The sequence below is a fragment of the Aotus nancymaae genome, unplaced genomic scaffold (assembly GCF_030222135.1).
Source record: "Aotus nancymaae isolate 86718 unplaced genomic scaffold, 86718_ANA_hifiasm-v0.15.2.pri h1tg000010l, whole genome shotgun sequence".
Lineage (NCBI taxonomy): Eukaryota > Metazoa > Chordata > Mammalia > Primates > Aotidae > Aotus > Aotus nancymaae.
The window spans coordinates 26,819,839-26,842,806 of NW_026988421.1; the positions used below are offsets into that span (position 1 = coordinate 26,819,839).

At 48.7% G+C, this 22,968-nt stretch overlaps 1 protein-coding gene across 4 annotated transcripts in view; it reads left to right on the forward strand.

Moving 5' to 3' along the window:
* SH3PXD2A (SH3 and PX domains 2A) overlaps positions 1-22,968 on the forward strand; it is a 257,697-nt gene that overhangs the window by 38,911 nt on the left and 195,818 nt on the right. For all 4 annotated transcript variants that reach the window (XR_010341754.1, XM_012439465.3, XM_012439467.3 and 1 more), the window contains exon 2: positions 15,997-16,077. Coding sequence is in view for 3 of the 4 variants with exons in the window: in XM_012439465.3 (XP_012294888.1) it covers positions 15,997-16,077 (81 nt within the window). In the remaining variant the exon portion in view is untranslated. The remainder of the gene's footprint in view (positions 1-15,996; positions 16,078-22,968) is intronic.

Below are 22,968 nucleotides of genomic sequence, written 5' to 3' on the forward strand. Positions count from 1 at the left end.
AGGGAATCCAGGGAGGTTTCTGGGAGGTGGTGGTCTTGATTGGATCTTGCAGGAATTAGACAGGCTGAGAAGATGGAGAAATAGAGTTCTTTCTGACAAGAAGTCCTTAACTAAGAGGTACATTGTCTCCCTTCTAACTTTTCAAAGAATAGCTTTGTTGAAATGGAATTCATATCATACAATGCAACCATCTGACGTGTACAATTCGATGGCTTTTAGTTCATTTATAGATAGTGCAACTACCAACCACAGTCATTTTTGAACATTTTCATCATCCCAGAAGGAGTCTCCACTAGCTGCCTCCTTATTTCCCCTGACAGCCACCCACCCACCCCCAGCTCTCGGCAACTACTAATCTACTTCCTGTCTCTATATATTTGCCTGTTCTGGACATTCCGCATAAATGGAGTCATATAATATCACTTAGCATAATGTTTTCAAGATTCATCCATATTGTAGCATGTATCAGAACTTCATTCTTTTTCATAACTGAATAATATTCCTTGACACAGGAACTGAAAACCAAATACCATATGTTCTCACTTATAAGTGGAAGCTAAATGATAAGAACTTATGAACACAGGTAGGACATGGTGGCTCATGTCTGCAATCCCAGCACTTTGGAAGGCCAAGATAGGCAGATCACATGAGGCCAGGGTTCAAGACCAACCTGGCCAACATGGCAAAACCACATCTCTACTAAAAATACAAAAATTAGCCAGGTGTGGTGCTACACATCTGTGATCCCAGCTACTTGGGAGGCTGAGGCAGGAGAATTGCTTGACCCTGAGAGGCAGAGATTGCAGTGAGCCAAGGTGGTGCCACTGTACTTCAGCCTGGGGGACAGAGCACAAGGACTTCTGAACACAAAGAAGGAAACAACAGACACTGGGGCCTACTATAGCGGGGAGGGTGGGAGGGGGAAGAGGAGCAGAAAAGACAACTATCGAGTACTGGACTTTATACCTGGGTGATGAGATAATCTATACAACAAACCCCCATGACACAGGTTTACCTGTGTAACAAACCTTCGCAGTCCCGAACCTAAAATAAAAGTTACAAAAAAGAATAATATTCTGTTGTGTAGATATGCCACATCTGTCCATTCCTCATTAGTAAACATTTGAGTTATTTTCATGTTTTAGTTATTGTATAATATTACATAATGTATATAATATCTTATAATACTGCTATAAATATTTGCATACAAGTTTTTGTGTGGATGTAAGTTTTCATTTCTCTTGGGTAGTTGCCTCAGAATGGAATTGCTGAGTCATCTGGTGACTCTGTGTTTAACCATCTGAGGAGCCGATAGACTATTTTCCAAGGCAGCTGCACTATTTTACATTCCTACCCGCAGTGTATGCAGATGTGAATGTCTCCACATCCTAGCCCTCCCTTATCTGCGTGTTTGATTCTAGTCGTCCTGGTGCATGTGAAATGATACTTCACTGTGGTTTGATTTACATTTTCCTAATTGCTAATGACTTTGAGCATCTTTTCGTGTGTTTATTGGCCATTTGTACCTCCTCTTTGGAAAAAAATCTATTCAGATCCTTTGCCCATTTTAAAATTGCATTATATCTTTTTATTACTGAGTTGTAAGACTTCTTTTTTAATAAAAGTTGTATATATTTCAGGTGTACAACATGTTTTAATATACAATACATAATGAAATGATTACTACAGTCAAGCAATCCTTTACGTAGTTACTTATTTTCTGTGTGTGTGTGTGGTGAGAGCACTACAGTGGACTCTCTTGGCATAGCTCCCGTATGCAATACGGTATTAGTGATGGCAGTCCTCAGGCTGTACATGTCCAGACATATTCATTCTATATACCGCAACTTTGTATCCTTTGACCAACATCTGCCATTTTCCCCACCTCCTCACTCCTGTAACCACCCTTCTATTCTCTGCTTCTATATATTTGGCTTTAGATTTCATATATGAGATCACATGGTATTTTTATTTCTGTATCTGGCTTATTTCACTTAGCAAAATGTCCTCCAGGTTCATTCATGTTGTCAAATGCCAGGATATCTTTTGTTAAGGTTGAATAATATTCCACTGTATGTGCGTGTGTGTGTGTGTGTGTATAATACATATATGTACCACAATTTCTTTCTTTTTTTTTTTTTTAACAGAGTCTTGCTCTGTTGCCCAGGCTAGAGTACAGTGGTGTGATCTCAGCTCACCACAACCTCCGCCTCCTGGATTCAAGTAATTCTCCTGCCTCGTAGCTGGGATTACAGGCATCTGCCACCATGTCCGGCTAATTTTTGTATTTTTAGTAGAGACAGGGTTTCACCATGTTGGTCAGGCTGGTCTCGAACTCTTGAGCTCAGGTGATCCACCCACCTCGGCCTCCCAAAGTGCTGGGATTACAGGCATGATCCACCGTGCTCTGCCCATATACCACAATTTCTAAGAGTTCTTTATATATTCCAGATATAAGTCCTTTGTCTAGAATATTTGCAAATGACTTGCAAATATTTTCCCCCATTCTGGGGAATTATCCTTTTACTTTCTCACTGATGTCTTTTGAAACACAGAAGTTTTTTGTTTTGATGAAATCCAATTTGTTTATTTGTCTTTGAGCTGTGGTTTTGGTGTCGTGTCTTAGAAACCCTCGACTAATTCAAGGTCACGAAGATTTGTGCTATGTTTCCAAGACTTTAATAGTTTTATCTCTCACATCTATTTCAAGTTAATTTTTGTGTGTGATATGAGGTTCTTCTCATTCTGTATGGAGTCAAACTGAGCCCCGCACCCCCACCTCCCCAGTTGGCCTGCTGCACTTTGCCTTTTGTATTTGGGTCTCAGCTGAAACATCCTCACTCCAGGGAGGCCTCCCCTGACCATCAGTCTAAAGCAGCTGCCTCCCTGCAGTTTCAGTCACTGCACCCCATTTTATTGGGGCTGTCAGAAATGATCTTATGCGTTGTCTGTTGCCTCCCATGTAAGCTCCATGGCAACAGACCCTGTCTAGCTTACTGCCTTCATTTTTAGCACCTAGCGCAGTGCCTGGCACTCAGCCGGTGCTCAGAGTATTATTTGTTGAGAGCAGAAAGCTTCTTTTTGTTACAGGAGCTGCATTTCCAGTGGATTTTGCTTAAAACTTTATAAGGGTTTTCTGGCGTCGTGGAGTTGGAAGTTGGGTGGGAGGGGATCTAGCAGCATCACAGTCACAGGTGGTCACTCGTCCCCTGTGCCAGCAGTCCAATGACTTCACAAGTCAGCCCCTTCCATCCTTGGACAACTCTGATGATTGGAAAGTTCTTGCTGACATCAGGCAGAGACCTGCTTCCCCATCACATCCATTAGTTATCCACTGCCTTCCTTCAGGGACAAGAGTTGAACTTCACATTTTGATAGTCCTTTAAATATTTAAAACCAGCCAGGCACGGTGGCTCGTGCCTGTAATCCCAGCACTTTGGGAGGCCAAGGCGGGCAGATCATGATGTTAGGAGTTCGAGACCAGCCTGACCAACACAGTGAAACCCCGTCTCTACTAAAAATACAAAAACAAAATTAGCTGGGCTTGGTGGCGGGTGCCTGTAATTCCAGCTACTCAGGAGGCTGAGGCAGGAGAATCACGTGAACCCGGGAGGCGGGGATTGCATTGAGCTGAGATTGTGCCACTGCACTCCAGCCTGGGTGACAGAGCAAGATTCCATCTCAAAAAAAAAAAAAAAAAAAAAAATTGAAACCAGCTATCATATGTCTCTTAAATACCTCCTCTGGGCTGAGTGCCTCTGGTTCTTTCAGCTGTTCTTCCTGGAGCCGAGAAGGGCTGGACTCTGACCCCTTAGTCGCTGATGTAGACCCACAGACACGGGTGGGCACAGGCTGCCAAAGAAAGCCCTGGCACAGCCACAGCTCAGAACGAAGGAACCCAAGTCTCCTTGTTTGCTTTCCCCACTTTGAGCTGATTAATTCCAAAACTGGAAGTAGAACTTCGAGAAAAAGCACCCAGTACTAACTCCCTAGCTAACTGGATATCTTGAAGGCAGAGCTGACTCTTAGTAGTACAAATTACTCTGTAATATTGCTTTCTGTTAAAAGGGTGCTTCTTTTTTTTAACTAGTTCAGTGGTCTTTTTGATATTCGTTTAGGTTAGTGGTTCTCAACCCTGGAACAACTCATAGATCCACCTGGGGAGCTCTTAAAACTATCAGTGCCTACCCTACCTTCCAAGTTCTGTTTTAAGTCCTGTAGTGTTTTTTAAAGCACCCCAGGTGATTGTAATGTGCAGCCAGGGTTGTAGACCTTGGCTTCAAGAGCTCAGCATTGAACCTGAAATTCCCTATAGCCTCGCAAGAATGAGCAAATGCTGGATGTCAGTACAACATCCAGGAGCTGGCACGAGCCAGAGGACTGTCTCAGAGGACTCAGTTACTTTCTAAGATGGAATTATGACAGCTATACATGTTCAAAAGAAATGAAATAATATAGAAATGTTGGCCGGGCGTGGTGGCTCACACCTGTAATCCCAGCACTTTGGGAGGCTGAGGCAGGAGGATCGCTTGAGGCTCAGAGTTTGAGATCAGCCTGGGCAACATAACAAGACCCCATCTCTACAAAAAAATTTATAGATTATCCAAGGATGGTGGCACATGCCAATAGTCCCAGCTACTGGGGAGGCTGAGGCAGGAGGACTGCTTGAGCCCAGGAGGTCAAGGCTGCATTGAGCTGTGATCGTGTCACTGCACTTCAGCCTGGGCAACAGAGCAAGACTCTGTCTCTAAAAAGAAAAAGAAAAAAAGAAATCTATAAAGTAGAAAGCGAAACCATTCCCATTTCTCTTCTCTTTCATTCTCTGCAGATAACCACGATTATCAGTTTGTTGTATTTTTTCTTTTGAATGTACGTAGACATACACATATGCAAACCTCCCCCCGTACAGTCCAGATAGATGTAGTCATACCGTATACACAGTTTGTGATCTTTTTTTCTTTTCTCAATATAGTATAGACCTTTTCCCATAATGATATAGAAAAGTCCACCTTATCTTTAGTAAGTATATGAACCATAATTTATTTGACCTTTTTTAATCAATAGACATTCAGTACTCCTTATCTTTATATACATACATACACACACACACACACACACACATACACACACATGTGTACACACAATTGCATGAAAAAATTCTTAGCGGTCAAATTGCTAACTCAAAGGCAATATAAGTTTGACCATAGAAATTGCCACAAAGCTCTCCAAAAAGATTGTTCCGGTCTCTCTCAAGCAATGAAATTCCCAATGACAGCGATTTGCCTGTGTCAAAAGTTGAGTTTTGCTGAGCACAGCAGAGAGGAAGGTGTAAGTATGTCAGATGGTGGGGAGGAAGCTCAGGGGTCATTTCCCCTGCAGGCTGTGTGTGGAGGTGGCTGCTGGCCTCTGGCTGCTGTGTTTCCCAGGAAGAGGAAACCAAGCTGTGTATGTTAACCTTTGCCATTCTCTCCAGGGTGTGACAATGGAGTGGGGCACGTTTGCAGGATGTGTGTGTCAGGATCAGTAGGCCTGGGTCCGTCATTGATTTGGGAGTGTGTGGAACGAGGATCCCCTTTTCTGACTCTTTCCTAGACCCACTGGGTTGTTTCCAAGCCCTTTGGAAGCCCAGGAGTGTAATTCTTTTGATGGTTCAGGAGAGGACACATTTGTTTAATTTCCAGGACTCTAGCTCCTGAATGTCCATGAGCATTGAGCTTTTCTCCCTAATTTCCATTGCAAGATGAGCCTCATCCCCTCGGCCTAGGCACACCATCACTCTCTCTGGGCTCCTGGGCATTACCCAAGATGTCCACTGCCCACTGCTGGGCCTCTCCATTGGAGTGCCTGCTGGCCCGAGGTGGTCAGCCATTGTTTGCTCTGCCCAGCTGGCTTGGGACCAGAGGGTGGTGGCAGGGTTGGAAGGAGGAATATACAAAGATCCTAGCACATGCTCTCTGGTACTCTGGAGAACGTCCCAGTGGGGACATGCCCAGAACTCTGTGATTGCAAAGTGGGTTCCTTTCTAGGCCCAACACTTATTGGTGCCCTAGAATCTTCTAGGGGAAGAGACTAAAATTCATAGAGTGCAAAAGACTGTGCCGGGCACTTTGCAGGGGAAGGGAAGTCACATTTACTAAGCACCTACAGTGTCGCGGGCACTGTGGTCATTTTGTGTTCTCATTAATCTTCACTTCGAGGCAGGTTTTGTTAACACCATTTTATGGATGGAGAACAGAGGCTCAGAGAGAATAATAACTTTTTATGAAACTGAATTGATTGATTTTAAACTATGCAACATAGAGTGCTGATCCCCACACAGGGATCCCTAGCCACCTGCCTCAGTGTTGACATATAGAGCATAGTCGCTGTCACCAATTGACAGAGCTAGCTGAACCACCAAGGCAAATCTTGTGGCAGGGACTCTGTCTTGTTCCAGGCAGTCTGCTGTCATTATTTAAGAGGACCAGGTGTTCAGGCTGTAGAGGGAAGGGCTGCATTTGAATCTGAGCTTCATTACTTGCTACAGATATGATGACCTCTCGTAGACCACGTACCTCTCTGAGCCCTGGCTTCTTCATTTATAAACTGGAGACAATAACATGACTTTTCTTGTAGGATTATTGTAAAGAGTAAGTGAGGTAATTTGAACAAAGTGCTTAGCAATGCCTGGAATGTAGTCAGTACTTAATACATTGGCATGGCCATTTGTGTTTCTGTTATTCTCGATCCATCAATCCTGTTGTTTGTGCGTGGAAGAAGGTTTGGCAGAGCTGACTCTTCAGGCTGTTTTTCTTCTCATTCTGGGGGCTGTAAGGACAGAGCTGTAACTGCCTAACTTTTGAAAGGTCCATGTAGGATTGTGAATCCTGGGAGTTCCTAGTTTATACACTCACTTCCCCTCCAGGAAACATGAAGAAAAGAAAAAGCGTCCAGCCCCAGAGGGGCCAGCCACAGCACGTTCATCCTTTCAGCGGGCGCTCCTGGGGACCGTCATTGTTTTCCCAGCACTGGGCAGCAGAGCTATTTTTTGCTCCTCTGCTCTCCCAGGCTGGCCTTGGTATTAGTAGTGGTTCCACCACTGCTGTGTGTGTGTGTGTGTGTGTGTGTGTGTGTGTGTCCGTGTCCCTGTGCCCTACTTCCTGCTCCCCTCCTATTTCTAGTCATAGTGTCATGATCCAAGTTTCACGGCAAATGGGAAGAACTCCATTCACTTCCTGGGTGTCTAAATAGCTCACAGTCATTGGGCCACTTTCCACATTGCCAGGCCCTGTGCCGAGTGCCCCATGCGTATCATCACATATACCGGGACGCTGCCATTATAAACCACGCTTCGCAGCTGAGGAAACCCTCACTCACTCAGCAGGGACCTGTGTGGATTAAAATTCAAATCCATCAAGTGGATAGATTTGAATTTCAAGTCATCTTCCTCCTCTGTGAAGCCAAGACGGCCCCTGGTCCCTTCCGAGGCCCGCTTCGTGGCACTCCATTACTCATCTCGCACTTTTCCTGCCGTGATTTGTCAGTGTGAGACCTGCTGCCCCTGCTAGGCTGTAAGGGCCTGGAGGTTGGATGCTTTGCCTCATCTTCTCTTTAAGTTGGCACTAAACCAGGCGCGAGGTCAGCACTCTCTGGGTATTTGTTGGTTGCTTTGTTCTTTCACTGATGAAAGGCACAGCAAGTGAGCATCTCTTAGGTGTCAAGTGCAGTGCTGGACACTAGGATGCCAAGATCCACCTTCAGGAGGCTTCCATTCTAAGAAGACACAAGGTCAGCTTCCTGAATCCTCACAATAGCCTCCCAAAGATAACTACTGTGATCTTCATTCTGCAAGGTAATAAATAGATGCTCCAGCGGTAGAGAGGCTTCTTCCAGACCCTCTCACCTACTCATTACCCTCCCATTTAAATAAATAGTGGGGCCGGATGAGGTGGCTCATGCCTGTAATCCCAGCTACTGCAGAGGCTGAGGCTGGAAAATCGCTTGAACCCAGGAGGTGGAGGTTGCAGTGAGCTGAGATGGCGCCACTGGACTCCAGCCTGGGTGACAGAGCGAGACTCTTTCTCTCGAATGAATGAATGAAAGAAGGAGACCCATGATTCCTGCAAACAAAGACAGGCACTGGGTGTGATGGGTACCTGCTACACACTCTCGAATGATGCTCCATACTGTAGAGGCATCTGCTGTTGTCCCCTCCTCTGAGTCTCTTTTAGAAACTCTTTTCCCCAGAGAAGGTCCATCTGGCCCAGGTCTACAGGGGAAACTTCTGTGTTTTGGAGGCGACTGGTGGATGTGTGGTTCTGGGAGGCGCCTTGTCCCAGCACATTATACCCCCTCCAACTCCCAGACCCCTTTTGGGGTTTGCTTCTGCTGCATTTACTGTGACTGCTTCTGAATACAAAGTCCTGGTGTCAGATGGTCAGAGGACTAGAAAAGTCCTGCTGCCTGGTCATCAGTCAACCTGTGAGTGTGTGTTACCATGGAGGTCACCCTCCGCCACATCCAGGCTCCTAAGTGGTGGCTGTTCCCCAAATCTGCAGCATCACCCCCCCATCCCCCGACCCTAAGAATGAACACCCACTCTAGAGGAGGGGTTGGAATTTTAATAGGGCCCTACCCTGCGGGTCCTCATAATTCGCAGGCTGAGCTCAGAAGCCTTAGCCAAGTGGCCACAGGCTGTTGAACTTGATTTTGCTGGCAGGTTTTGGGTTGGCAAAGATATGTTTGTATTCTGCTCCTAGGCCACCAGGGATTTGCTTCTGGGAATGGGGGCAGTCTCCAAGTGTTGCCACTAGCCACCTTTTTGGCATTTCAGAGCCAGTGAATTTGACTGGCAGTAGATCAGCCAGTCATTATCTCAGTGTGTCCAGCAGACTGGCAGGCCTAGTGAGCCTCGGGGGAGAAGAGGAAGCTAGTTTCTGCTGATAGGGAGACCTGGGAGAGAGATAGACTCACTCGCGTTAAACAGAGACCGACACAGCCTGTGTCAAGCTGCGTGTGCTGAGCTAACAATTAGCAAACGAAGGCAGATATAATAATTGACTAATCATGGAAAGCATACTATGAGCACCACAAGGGATGGTCACAGACTGGCTAGGCTAGTGGGGGCCCAGATCAGATGTTGGAACTCTGGGGTGATTTTTATCTTGGTGCAGCCATGTCAAGAGGGCTCTTTAGGCTGGGTGCGGTGGCTCACACCTGTAATGCCAGCACTTTGGGAGGCTGAGGCAGGTGGATCACTTGAGGCAAGGAGTTACAAACCAGCCTGGCCAACATGGTGAAACCCTGTCTCTATTAAAAATACAAAACTTAACCAGGTGTGATGGCACGCGCCTGTAATCCCAGCTACTTAGCAGGAGAATCACTAGAATCTGGGAGGCGGAGGTTGCAGTGAGCTGAGATCACACCACTGCACTCCAGCCTGGATGACAGAGCCAGACCCTGTCTCAAAAAAAAAAAAAAAAAAAAAAAAGGAGTCTTAAACACCAGGGCCTTTACTGCTTCCCTGTGGGGTGTAGTAGGCCACAGCAGGGAGGAGATAGGGTGCTGGCCACTCACACAGGGAGCAGCAACCCTGGAGTCCTCTGCCCTGCTGGGTGCTCTGCATCTAGGGGACCAGCCTGGACTAATTTGGAGCATATGTGCCCTGTTCTTACCAACCCCCCATGATAGAACCTTGTACATGGGGCACTTTGAATGGAAGGTGAGAGCTTATTAGTACCTTAGACGGGCTAGCATCATCTTCTTGGGTAAGAGCCTGACATGATGAACTCCACCAGGAAGCCAGAACAGTGATCATGTCCCCAAACGTGAACTCCCTTTTCCTGGCTGTTCAGTCATGTTCATGTTGATTTCCAGGACCATATGCTTTAGCAGTCAGTCCCAAATGTTAGCTATCCCTGCATCTCCAGACTCTGAGGATTTGGATAAGTTAAAGAGCTGGGGGTCCTGAAGAGATCGTATGATCGCAAGGACCCTCGAGAGCAGTGATGGCCCATCCAAGGGAATAAGGCGTGTGTACATTAGAATAAGTCCCGCTTTTCTCGGCGTGGCTACAGTCCTGAGCCAGGGTGCACAGTTTGGGGTATGAAGTATAGGTTAGATTTCACACCTAGTTGTCCACTTGACTAAGGAACCACTGGGTAGTGAGCAACTTCCCCATCTGTATGCAGTGGCCCTAGGGCAGCCAGCTGGTCCCAGCCCCATGGCCATGTGAGCAGGTGAAGGAAGATTGTCATTGAGTTTCTATTTGACCTGGGGCCTGGGGCCAGGGGCAGCTGGTAGGGGTTCAGGGAAAGTAAGCCTTCCTCAGTAAATGGAACCACAGTACCACGGAGACATGCAAGTCCCTCCATAGTCCTAACTCCTTGCTCTCACTGTACATTTTGTAGCCAAAGGGACACCAGGTACTTCCCAGCACTTTCTTGTTTTGTTTTTTTTTTTGAGACAGAGTCTCACTCTGTCACCAGGCTGGAGTTCAGTGGCGTGATCTCAGCTCACTGCAACCTCCGCCTCCTAGGTTCAAGCGAGTCTCCTGCCTCAGCCTCCTGAGTAGCTGGGATTACAGGCACGCACCACCACGCCCAGCTAATTTTTGTATTTTTAGTAGAGACGGGGTTTCACCATGTTGGCCAGGATGTCTTGATCTCTTGACCTTGTGATCTGCCCACCTCGGCCTCCCAAAGTGCTGGGATTACAGGCGTGAGCCACCGCACCCGGCCAGCACTTTCTAATTAAACACAAGGCGGGGCCTAGGCCTTCTAGGAATGGTTGGGCTGTACATTTGCAGTTGCCAATTGGTCCCAGCTGGGATCAGATCATGGCCATCCCTCCAGAGGAACCGGGCTGGGCTTCATTCTCAGTGCTCTGGAGCTGCACTCAAAGTCTGGTTTGCATCAAGTCATTTTCTTGTTGAAAGGAGCAAGGCTAATAGAGGATAGAAGCACCCACTGGGAAGGTGATTTTGGAAGCCTCAGACATTGCTGGGCCTTGTGAGCTAAGCAGAGAGAAGGCAGCCCAAGATGACCTCCGGATGGGTGGAGCTGGTTGGGCTAGAGCGTCGCGCAGGGTGTGCAGCGAGAGTTCCCACGCGGTGGCCGTGGTGATGATTCCACTCCTCCATCAAGGGTGAGCATGGTGGGAGGGCCTGAGCCCCTGCATCTCCTCAGTCTGGGCTGACCTAGAGGGGAGCTGGAAGCAGTTGTTAGTCTCTAGCCAGCCTTCATAGATGCCGACCATCTGTCTGAAATGGCTGGAGACAGGGGAAATAGAATCCTTGGGTTTTTAAAATCCAGAAAAAAGAGAAACTCCACCCATGAAACATAACCCCAAGGAAAGGGTTTGGAAGCAGGATGTTTAATTGCCAAACCTTTCTTGAGACGCAGCTGCCGGTAATGTTATCTTGACTGCTCCTGAGGCTGGAGGAGAGTCTGTATGGGCCCCTGACATAGGCTTGTAAGCTGAGCTAGCTTTCTTGGATGACCTCTGCCCTGTCCCCCTTCCCTGTCACCTGTTCTTTCTCTGCAGTTTCTCTCTGATGTTTCCAGTGCTGGCAAGGCCAGCTCAGGGAGACTTAAGAAGCTCTCGTGTTGGGATAAGGAGCTAGGCATGGGCTAGGGTGGGATTCTGTGTGTCCATCACCCGTCTGGAGTGATTATCTCAGATGTCCGAGGTTTGGAAGAAAGCAGATGAGAGAGAGAGAGCGTTCTGGAGATTGTCCTCATATCTCTGGGCTTATCTCCAGGGAGGTCTCTTGCCATTTCTTCAACCCAAGATTTAGACTCTGTCCAGGGGGGTAGGCTGGGGGCCTCTGGTAAATCCCCGAAGTTTGGGAGAACCTGGGAATGGGGGCTTGCTTCCCTACCCTTCACATGAGTCACATTCATGGCTGCTCAGGGCATAGAAAGTGGGGTGTGAGATATTAGCAGGAACAATCCTTTGCCAAACAAGGAAAGAACTGCTTTTGGGGGGCAGCATGGCTATATCCTCATCGGGTGGCTGCGGCTGACAAGGGCCACAGGAACAGCTCTCTGTCAGCTCTTCCCTCTGGCTGGTTCTCCAGCAAGGTATACCTTTAATGTGGGTTTAGGCCAAGGATTAAGCAGAGATGACTTCCTGTGAATTTTCAACTTTTATTTTTAAAATAGAGACAGTCTCACTATGTTGTCCATGCTGGTCTCGAACTCGGGCTCAAGCGATCCTCTTGCCTCGGCTTTCCGGAGTACTGGGATTACGGGCACGAGCCATCGTGCCCTGCTAATTTTCAACATTTCTCAAGAGTAGAGGGCAAAGGACTTTTCCGAGGGGGCATGCTCTGGTCACGTGTGTAGTAGTCCCAGGCTAGGCTGGGAAGTGGGACATCTGGGTTCCTGTACCAGCTCTGTCACCAATGGGTGTGAGCACACTCCAGTGAGAACCGTGTTTGCATCAGTCCTGGCAGCCCTGAAAGTTGTGTCCTTTGTATAGAGTAGGGGTCTGAAGGCCTGAGTGGCTGGGCTGGGGTCTTGCAGCCGATAAGGAGGGTGCTGCACCCACGTGTGGCTGACTCCAGAGTCTGCTGCTTCCTACCTGGCCATGCACCATCCTTGGCAAATCACTACCCTGGCCCCTGGATTTCTCCTTTGCTAAAGGAGAGGCCTCCCTGGACCCTCCCAGCTGCCAGGGGCTGTGAGCCTGTGATTCATTCTCTCTGGGAGGTGAAGGAAAGCCTAATTGCTAGTGGGATGGGGGGTGTGTGTTAAGTGTCAATTAAGCCCTTCCCCTCTGCTCGAAGCCCTTCCTCTCCGCTCTGCTTGGTTGGTTCTGGAGAAAGGCTGATATCTAATGTCCTGCACGTGAGTGCAGCCCCCTCTCCAGGGCCAGATAGGCCACTTTCGGCCTCCTTACATTTAGCTGCTGGGGCAGAGGTCAGGGAGACCGCACTGCGGGGTCTGCCTCTGCTCCTGCCCCAGACCTGTAGGAAGGGGAGATGCATGTGGGAGGGGGGATGGAGCTGGGAGTCAGCAGGGGGGATGGGGTAGGTTATAACCCCAGGAGAATCCCACAGCATTGAGTTTGAGGGGGTCCTCGGCATCGGTTTGATTTTGTAGCATTCCTAATCGTTTGCTTGTGTCTGGGCCCCCAGTTCTGTGTCTTCTAGGTCTCGGGCTCTTGGAGTCACCTTTGCTCCCGAATGCTCCTCTGGGTGCCTTCCCTCAGCAAGGGCTCTGCTTTATTTAAAAAGATGGTGTCAACCAAAAATAAAATTCGAAGGCCCCCTGCAACTATTTAAATGCACTTCCTCCTTGGCCCGGGGCCCCCTAAAATTGAACGTGAAAGACTGATTGGGGTCATGATGACAGGATGTGGGGATCAGACATGCTTCATTATACTCTCCAGCATCAATGTCGATGCAGACCTTAGGTCTGATAAGAAACACAATCTGTTCTCTCTAAAGCCTGCTGCCTGGAAGCTTCACCTGCGTGATAAAACCTTGGTCTCCACAAACCCTTATCTTAACCCAGACACTCCTTTCTAGTGATAGTAACTCTTTCACCTATTACCAATCAGAGTATGTTTAAATCCACCTATGACCTGGAAGGCCCTCGTCCCCCACTTTGAGTTGTCTCGCCCTTCCAGATGGAAGAATATACATTTTATATGCATTTATTGATGAATTGTATTTCCCTAAAACGTATAAAGCAGGCTGTACCCCGGCCCCCTTGGGCACATGTCCTCAGGACCTCCTGAAGCTGTATCACAGGTGTGCCCTTCACCTTGGCAAAATACACTTTCTAAGTCGATTGAGGCTTGTTCCAGATACTTTTTGGTTTATAATGCCATTCAGTCCTGATCAAAGTAGTTCCATTTAGATAAATTTACACACAGGGAAATAGTCTAGTGCAGTTAAGAGCATATGTATTAGAACTCAGCTAGACCTGGGTTCAAGTCTTTTGCTCTGTAACTTACTAGCTGTGTAACCTCAGGCAAGTTACTTAGCTTCTCTGAGCCTCACTTTCTTCTTGTACAATATGAGAATAACAGTGGTAGCTACCTCATGGGGCTGAAGATTAAATAAGCTAATGCATATAAATGCTTTATGCTGTACCGGCATCTTTCTTGGATGACCTCTGCCCCATAGATGTGGCATCTAGTAACATTTAGTTGCCGAAACATTAGGTAACATTAAGTTACAAAATGGTTTTATGATGTATCATGTGATATCTATTTACAGATGATATATAGCAAAGCATACCCCCATTTATTATAATAGTAGCCAACAGTCTATTTTGAGCTGATGAAGATAGGGGTGGCCTTTCACCTGTGTTCTGTCTCAGGGTCACATGTCATAAATGCCCCATCTCTGAGTGGCAGCACTCAGGCCTGTTTGCTTTGGCTTTATGGCCCTCTTCTTGGTTACGTTTCAGAAAAAATTCGCTATGGCCTGAGGCTGCCTCTGTGTCATAGAGCTAGGCAGGGAGAAGAGACTGGATTCAGCTCATTTTCTTGTGTATTACCTGAGCAGCCAAGCATAAAGCTTCACTGTGCTGGCTGCAAACCCTGTTCCAGGCATCTGGGAAGTCGGCCAGTCTGATGGCAAGGTGTCTAAATGCCACTTCTCCTTGCTGACGTTCCTTCTTCTCATCATGGCCCAGATCCCTGCATCACTGGCTATTTTGTTCTTACTGGTAGAGTCCCCCAGCCCCACCCCCGCGGACCTACTGGACATAGCAACTAGGCTGAGGCGCAGGAATCTGCATTTTTAGAAAGCCGCCCCTACCTCCAGCTGATCCTAAAGGGTGCCCTGGCCTGGGAACCACCATTGAGGAACTCCAGCCACTGCCTCTCTCCTGAGGGTGGGGGTCAGGGGGGTGGCTTTCCCTCCTCCAGGGATTCCTGGCCCAGTTCAGCCTTCCAGAGTGGCCTGAGCTCCTGAAGAGCCTGATGGAGACTTGGGAACCAGGGTGACAGCCTGGCCCCAAAATGACTTCATTGTGAGGCTCCCAAGAGAAAAGTTTTCCAATCTCCCACGTGCTAACGCCTCTTCTTCAAATCTGTTTCTCATCCAGAAGACCAGTGTGTTTGTTCAACATAGCAAAGTGTTTTCTGAGCACCTGCTCTGTGCCAGGCACTGAGCAAAGTCAGGGATGCTGAGATGAGCCACACATCTCTGAGTGCTTCTGGTCGCCCAAAGGGCTTTTCAGAGTCAGTTCTGAGGCTCCACTGCAGTAAAATAACCCGGGATTTGTTAAAAGTATAAATGTCCAAGCCCTCAAAACCCAGGTCTGCAGAATTTCAGAGAGAATTTCAAAATTCCACCTGCAATTTTGGAAGGCCTCTCATAGAATCTCATTTACTCTAAAGTTTGCAAATCAGTGAAAATTAGCTATCTAAAAAGGCCAGGTGTGGTGGCTCATGCCTGTAATCCCAGCACTTTGGGAGGCTGAGGCAGGTGGATCACCTGAGGTTAGGAGTTTGAGACCAGCCTGGCCAGCATGGTGAAACCCTGTCTTTACTAAAAATACAAGAACTAGTCGGGCATGGTGGCAGGCATCTGTAATCCCAGCTACTTGGGAGGCTGAGGCAGGAGAATCCCTTGAACCAGGGAGCTGGAGGTTGTGGTTAGCCAAGATCATGCCACTGCACTCCAGCCTGGGCGACAGAATGAGACTGTGTCTCAAAAACATACAAACAAAAATGTAATGACCTAAATTTTATGTTTATTGTATAAAAATATACAAATAAAAAGAAGGAAATTAAAACCACTTGCTCTGATCCTATCTTCCTAAGATAATCATTGTTGGCATTTGATGAAATATCCCTCTAGGGGTGTGTGTGTGTGTGTGTGTGTACATATACTGTAGCATCCACATGGTAGCTGATACTGTGCTAGGCCCTAGGGACAAATGAGATGAGAAAAGAGTGGTCCTGGCCATATGCAACACCTGCAGTCATGTTATATGATGCCTGGCACAGCCTGAAACCCAGCCTTGCTCACCTGCTGTTACCTTTTTCCTACAGGTATACATCATCAATGTGACCTGGTCCGACTCCACCTCCCAGACCATCTACCGGAGGTACAGCAAGTTCTTTGACCTGCAGGTGAGTTGGTTGGAGCTCCAACAGTGGCCCGAGTCTCTCTGGTGGGCTGGCCTCTCTCTTACCCTCGCTTATCCAGGAAGCCCCCAACAGACCTATCAGGGTCAGAGTCCAGGTGGGAGCAGAGGGACAGAAGAGGGAGGCTCGAAGGTAGAGCTGGGCTTGTCTCAATCTTGGCCTCCTCTGATGGTCTTAACAGTCACACTTTGTCACCCTCCCTTGCCTACGGGGTAGGAAACAGTGGTGGAGAGGCGGGAGGATGATGGGAGGATGGCGGGAGGATGGTGGTAAGATGCTGGGTGCCTGAGTAGGCATGTGTCTGTAAACATCCAGGGTGAGACAGAAGCCACCACATCATTGCAGGCAAAGAAAAGCAAACACACAGGGAAGACTGAAACAGAAAATAAGCAATTTTTGGAACTACAGGCACAAACTAGGCATATATATCACGGTGTCTGTCTGACCGAATGAGGCACTTGCCGCCCAGTTTGTACATGTACATGGTAGGTGTGTGTCTCTGAGACACATGGGCACGTTCACAAGGGGGATGGTAGTGTGGTGTGAGTCCCACAGCTACCCCTGTAGACACCCCCTTGGTGCCAGCTAATTTAGTTAGGCCTCTTTGGGTTGCAAGTGATAGTTTTACACTCGCACTGGCTTAGACACAAAGGAGACTTGATTGGAGGAGGGACCAGGGAAGCTTGTGCAGCCGACCACATAGCGAGAAAGGCAGTGAGGCAGACGCCTACAGGAATACCTGTGTTAAAACGCGCACACTGAATGAAGAGAACCCCTAAACAGACTTTGTATGAGCAACAAGGCTGTTTATTCACCTGGGTGCAGGCGGGCTGAGGCCGAAAATGGAATCAGTGAAGGGCGGTGGGATGGGAGTTGGTTTTATAGGTTTGGGATGGGCAGTGGAAAGTTACAGTTTAGGAGGGTTTTTTGCAAGCTGGGAGAGGGTCGTAGGTTTGCAAGCTGGGAGGGCGTTATAGGGTGTGGAGTCACAGAGTTGGCCAAGCTGGGAGGGGGTCGTAGGGTAGGGCGTCACCAGGTTGGCCAAGGTCAGTTACAAAGTCCAATGGCCTTGTCATTTGAGGCTGGAATAAGAAACAAGAATGTCTCAGAGTTAAGTAGGCGCCACAGGGGTTGATCATTTCTCCCTCTTTCCGTGATCTTACAGCCATTTCAGGTTTTCTAATTTCAGAAGGCCCTCCAGAGGTGTACGTGCGGTTCACAGGGTTCGCCATGCCATCCACGGTGTGGTCAGACCTTACAACCTGAAACCAGGATCTTCTCTCCCTCTGTCTTGTCTCTGCTTCCCTCTGGTGCTGCCCTCGGCTTCTGTTACCTCACACCCCGAGGAACATGGCTGTCAACAGCTCTAGAATTTTACAGCTTTTGGCTCCCAACAGAGGAGAGATTGACTCTTTTCCAGTTCCAAGTTGAAAAATCCCAGGGAGATTCTGATTGGTCCGGCTTGGGTCAGGTGCCCTCTCAGGACCAATCAGTATGGCCGGGGGTCGAGGGCCTCTCAGCACAGACATGGCCGCTAGGGAGCTCGCCTCTGTGGATCACAGGCAAGTACCAGAGAAGAGACAATCAGTATGAGATGAGCAGCAACCCTTCCAGGCCAAGCCAAGATGTTCCAGATTCCTCCTTGGGGCTGTGAGCCTGGTTTAGGCCAATAAAAACGCAGAGAGACACCCCCTTCTACCCTCACAGCCAGGGTCCACTCCTTTCTTGGCAGGCCTTTGGTTGTCAGTCATCTTGAAGAGGTCATCTTGGGCGCCCTGTGCTTGCCCCCTGATACCTGATTCTATCTCATTGTCCTCATTGCCCTACCTTGAGACAAGCCAAGGGTGAGCCAGCTTCCTGTATGACAAATCCTCTCTAATCCAACCATATGGGATTGAATATCTCATTGAGTATGGGATTGAAAGCCACTCCTTACTCTCCTGCCTTCTTCCTCTTCCCTCTTCAATGCATGTCCAGTCTCCTTGGGTCCGGCATAAGCTGGTGGGGTTTGCTGATACCCCATCAATGGGTGCAGTGTGCTGGACAGGAAGTGATAACTCAGTTGGGTAGAGGGAACCCTGAAAGGACTCATTGATGAGCTGGAGGGGGCCTGAAAGCCAGTGGAAACTTCCAAATCAGAACTTTTCTTCCCCCTCTTCTGTTCTGGCCCCCCACCCCCTCCCACATTGCAGAATCTCAGGAGAAAGGAATGCTGCTCCCCGCCACCACCTCCCTTGCCGGGAGAACTCATTCCCTATGTGTGGAAAGGGTATACACAGGCCGGGAGCAGCTAGTGCAGTGTGCTGGCCATAGCTTGGCAGTGGCCGTGAGCTTGATCAGGCTTGTCCCTGTGGGTCATTGCCGACCTGTAGATGCAGTTTGGGAAGGGGCTGGAATAGTTCTTTGGAAATATACTTATGAGCCGAGCATAGCATCTTTATGAACCCATTTTACCTGCCATGATGCGTTTCACTGGGGTTCATTTTGAAAAGCCTTGCTTATTTATCAGGTCGCTGATTTTAGTGTGGTAGATTATTATATAGAGGAAGAATGAAGGGATTTGCTAACTCCATCTCTGGTCATTGGTGCACCTCAGAATTCATGTCTCTGAGAGGTTGTGAAGAGCGCGGCTTAGACTTCAGGCGCTGTGGGCACATTGCCTGGGACTGGTTACGGGCTGTCATCGTGTAACTCCGGACAGGCTTGCTTTCCTCAGCTGTGGTGTGAAGGTTCGAATAGTGCCTGCCCGGTAGGCTTATTAGGAGAACTGAATGAGTGAATCCAGATTTCTCCCAACACTTAGTTGCCTAGTGAGTTGCCTGGTGTTGCCAGGTCGCAGGGATGTTGGGGTGCATGGCTGGGGGGGCCTAGGGGCTGGGGACCCACTCCCTGATGTTGCCTTGTGGCTTCCCTCACTTGGCGTCACTCTGCGGTGAGCTCTCTGTGCCCGGTCCCTACCAGCATGGGGAGCTCGTTGGGAGCTGGGGTGTGGCCCAGGGGCAGCTATCAGACGTGTTTTGCTCCTTTCATTTTTGTCTGACCCTGGAAGTCCCAGGCTCACCAGGCCCGCCTCCAGCCAGCTGCTCTCCTGGCTTCACCAACTCCTGGTTCTAAGCCTCCTGAGGGCCACAGACCCGCCTGTGAATCTGATGGAAGCCCTCTCCCCAGAAAAAGAGCGGATACATACAATTTTACTTACGGTGGCAAGTGTTCACAGACCCCTTGTGGACCCCCAGCGAGGACCTGTTGATTAGCCAGGGTTGATGGTGGGCATGTAGTTCCAGCTACTCAGGAGGCTGAGGTGGGAGGATCAATTGAGCCCGGGAGGTTGTGGCTGCAGTGAGCTATGACTGCACCACTGCACTCCAGCATGGGTGACAGAGTGAGGCCCTGTCTCAGAAAAGCAAAAACAACAACAAAAACTGCCGAACTCAATGAGTTTAGATCATGAATCATACATTCAGTCCGGTACTACTTGGGCAGCATTTTGGGGGTCTATTCACATAACAACAGGAGGCCTGGACACCCCTTTATAGACCTCTAGTTCTCCCCGCCCCCACCCCTGCACAAGTGGGTTGCCTGCACCCCAACGTGGGTCTCCCTGTACTTCCCTCTCTTCTCTCTCCCTCTTCAGATGTTTTCCTTTGTTCTCGAAGGCCAGGTACCCATGAGGCGGCCTTGGGTTCCAACTTCTGTCACACAGCCCGGGAACCACAAGCAAAGTGATCCCAAGTGGTCCCTGACCCTCTCTGGCTGTGAGTTGAAGGCCATGAGGGGTTTGTGCAGATCCAGTTTAATTTGGAACAGCACACGGACCCTCTCTTTCTCCCTCTGAGGGCACACAGGGAGACGGACACCTGCACCCTGCCCTCCCACTCTGTCGCCATGAGGCCAGGAAGCACTCGAAGGGTGCTCTGTCATCTGAACAGAAACCCCACACTCTTCGGTTTGTCCATTTCTGTCCACGGCAGCTTCTACATCAGCACAGCTCTTCCGCACCCCCCACCCCTGCACTTTCCACCCCCTCCCGGATACTAAGACCTGAAGCAGACCATTTTCTCTGGTTATTATCTTCAAAGCTTCTGCCTGGACCTAACTGCCCTGCGTGTGAAGCTCTCAGTAAATCCTTGGAAATGAACAGTCTCAGGCACATGCCAGCCCTGAGGCAGCAGCAAGCAGGAGGACCCAAGAGCTGAGGCTTGTCCTTGGAGACGGTTCGCTGTCCCTTTGGGGTGACTCATGGCATTCAGGACAGGGTACTTAGAACTCTGGTGGTGCACTGGGGAGCTGTTCACAGGGAATGGGGGAAGTCAGAGGGTCAGGAGACACTGAGAGAACTGCCCCCACCATCACCTGGTGACTGCTCGTTCTGTGCTTTCTGAAGCCGTAGGACCCTGCAGAGCAGAGGCATTGATCTTAGCGCCCCCTTCCCATCCCACCACCCACCTTCTTCACTCACAGCTTCCCTGCTACCTGTGAGGCCTTGGATTAGGGTTGCCAGATAAATATGAGATGTCCAATTAAATTCACATCCCAGGTAAACAGCAAATGCTTTTTTAAGAATAAGTATGGGTACTAGGTGCGGTGGCAGCTCATGCCCATAATCCTAGCACTTTGAGAGGCCAACTTGGGAGGATTGCTTGAGTTCAATAGTTCAAGATCAGCCTGGGCAACGTGGCAAGACCCTGTCTCTACAAAAAAATCCCTCCTTCCTTCCTTCCTTCTCCCTTCCTCCCTTCCTTCCGCCCTCCCTTCCTCTCTTCCTTCCCTCCTTTCCTCACTCCTTCCCTCCCTCCTTCCCTCCCTCTCTCCTTCCCTCCCTCCTCTCCTTCCTTCCTTCCTCCCTCCCCCCTTCTCTCCTTCCTTCCTCCCTCCTTCTCTCCCTCCTTCTCTCCTTCCTTCCTCTCTCCCTTCCTCCTTCCCTCCTTTCCTTCCTTCTTTCCTTCCTCTCATCCTTCCAGTATTAAGTGTCTACCTTGTACATCCAGGCAGTGTGCCAGCTCTGGGACACATTGATGATCCAAAGCAGATCTGGTTCTTGCCTTTATGGGTCTCACAGCTTAGTGAGGGAAGACAGATTTTAGTTAAAAAACAAAGACAAACAATATTGTTCTACGCCATTCCAGATGTAACAAAGGAAGGTGCCATAGACATATAGGGAAACCTTGTACTCTGGGATCAGGGCAGGCTTCCTGAAGAAGTGAGTTTTATCTGACACATCAGTGAGTTATTGTATCTTATTTTACTTTTGAGATCAGAGATTCTTTTGTGCTTCTAATGAAAGCCAAAGACTCCCCAGACAAGTGCATGAATGTGCATCTGTAATTCTAATAACCGTTTTGGTTATTCATACGCCCCTGAAATCCATCCAAGAGCACCAGGATAATGCCCTCTGCTCTTCCCCAGACCTTCTTCTCTCCCCATATTGTCTGCCATGAACCTTCAGATCCAGACACACACACAGGGGCTGCGCACTGAACCCAGCCGCTCTTCCTGCCCACTCAGAAGCCCCAGATACGGAGGCTTTAAAGTTGTACTGTGCAGTGCGGTGGCCACTAGCAACATGGGGCTATTTAAAGTTAATTAAAAGTTTTCGAAATTAGATTTTAAAAATGAAATGAAACAAAAGTAAATGTTTAGAGTTCCTTGGTTGCACTTGCTATATCACAAGTACCCAGTGGCCACCGTGGCTAGTGGTTGTGTGTTGGGCAGATATAGAACATTTCTATTATCACAGGAAGTTCTATTAGATGACTAGTTTGGACAACCAGGAACACACAACAGGCTTGAGCCAGCTCTCTGCCCACCCTACAGTGATCTGCCAACTCCCGGCCCCTTCCCAGGTTGCCCCCTGAAACCTTCTAGGGCCCTGGCAAGAAGAGGGAGATTATTCTCCTGCAGTTTGCCCATCCTTAGAGCGTTTCGGCTCAGCAGCTGTTCCAAACACTTCTTCTGAAAACCAGGTCAGTTTCCCCAGAGGGCTTCTAAGAGCCTTTCAGTTGTCAAGTTAAGAACAGGGAAGAGGTGAGGCTGTTAGTCTCCAAATGGAAATTGATTTCTTCTAAAAATAACTCACCACTCAGCCCTATCTGACCAGGGAAAGGACCTGTCCCAGGGGAAGCTGACCAGGACAGGACCTAATATCGAGGTCCGTTTGGTGAGAAAGGGCCTGGGTTGCTTGAAGGTACAGTTCAGGTGGGAGGAGGGGCTGCAGATGCTTTTCAGTTGCTTTCTCACCAGCGGCTGGACCAGATTTCCAGCCTTTGTCCATTTCCTTGCATAGCTCCTTCCTGGTCCCACTGAGGAGGGGCCGGAAGGCTCTCTGAAGCCCTGGCTCCGTGGACGGTTGTTTCACAACCTGACCTACAAGGCACTGGGCGACAGTAATTGCTCTGCAAACACCACCCTACCGTGCTGCTGGTGCTTTAGTCTGAACTCTGGCCAGCGAGTGCACAGGGTCAATATTTGATCAGAGCTGAGAGCAGCCCTTTAGCTTTCCCCGCACCACTTGGAAGATAGAGCTAAGAAGGTTGTTCAGGTTTGCTCATTGGCTCTGAAGGACCCAACCTGTTCTGACAAGCTTTTCTCTCTCTTCCTTATTCATCTCTCTAGACTCTCCACCCGTGCACCCCACTGCACCCCACCCCACGGTCACACTCACTTTCCAGAGCTCCAACAGCCCACCTCATGATGGGTGAAAAAATTATAATTCCTGAATTACCAATAACCAGCCTTGGAATGAATGCATATGTGGGTGTGGGTGTGTAATGATGTCACTTATGGAGCTTTATGGGATCATTGCATGTTTAGAGTTAGAGTTCTTATTCCAAGTGCCTCACTTTGCAGGTAGCAAACTATGTTAATTTTTCTCTTCAT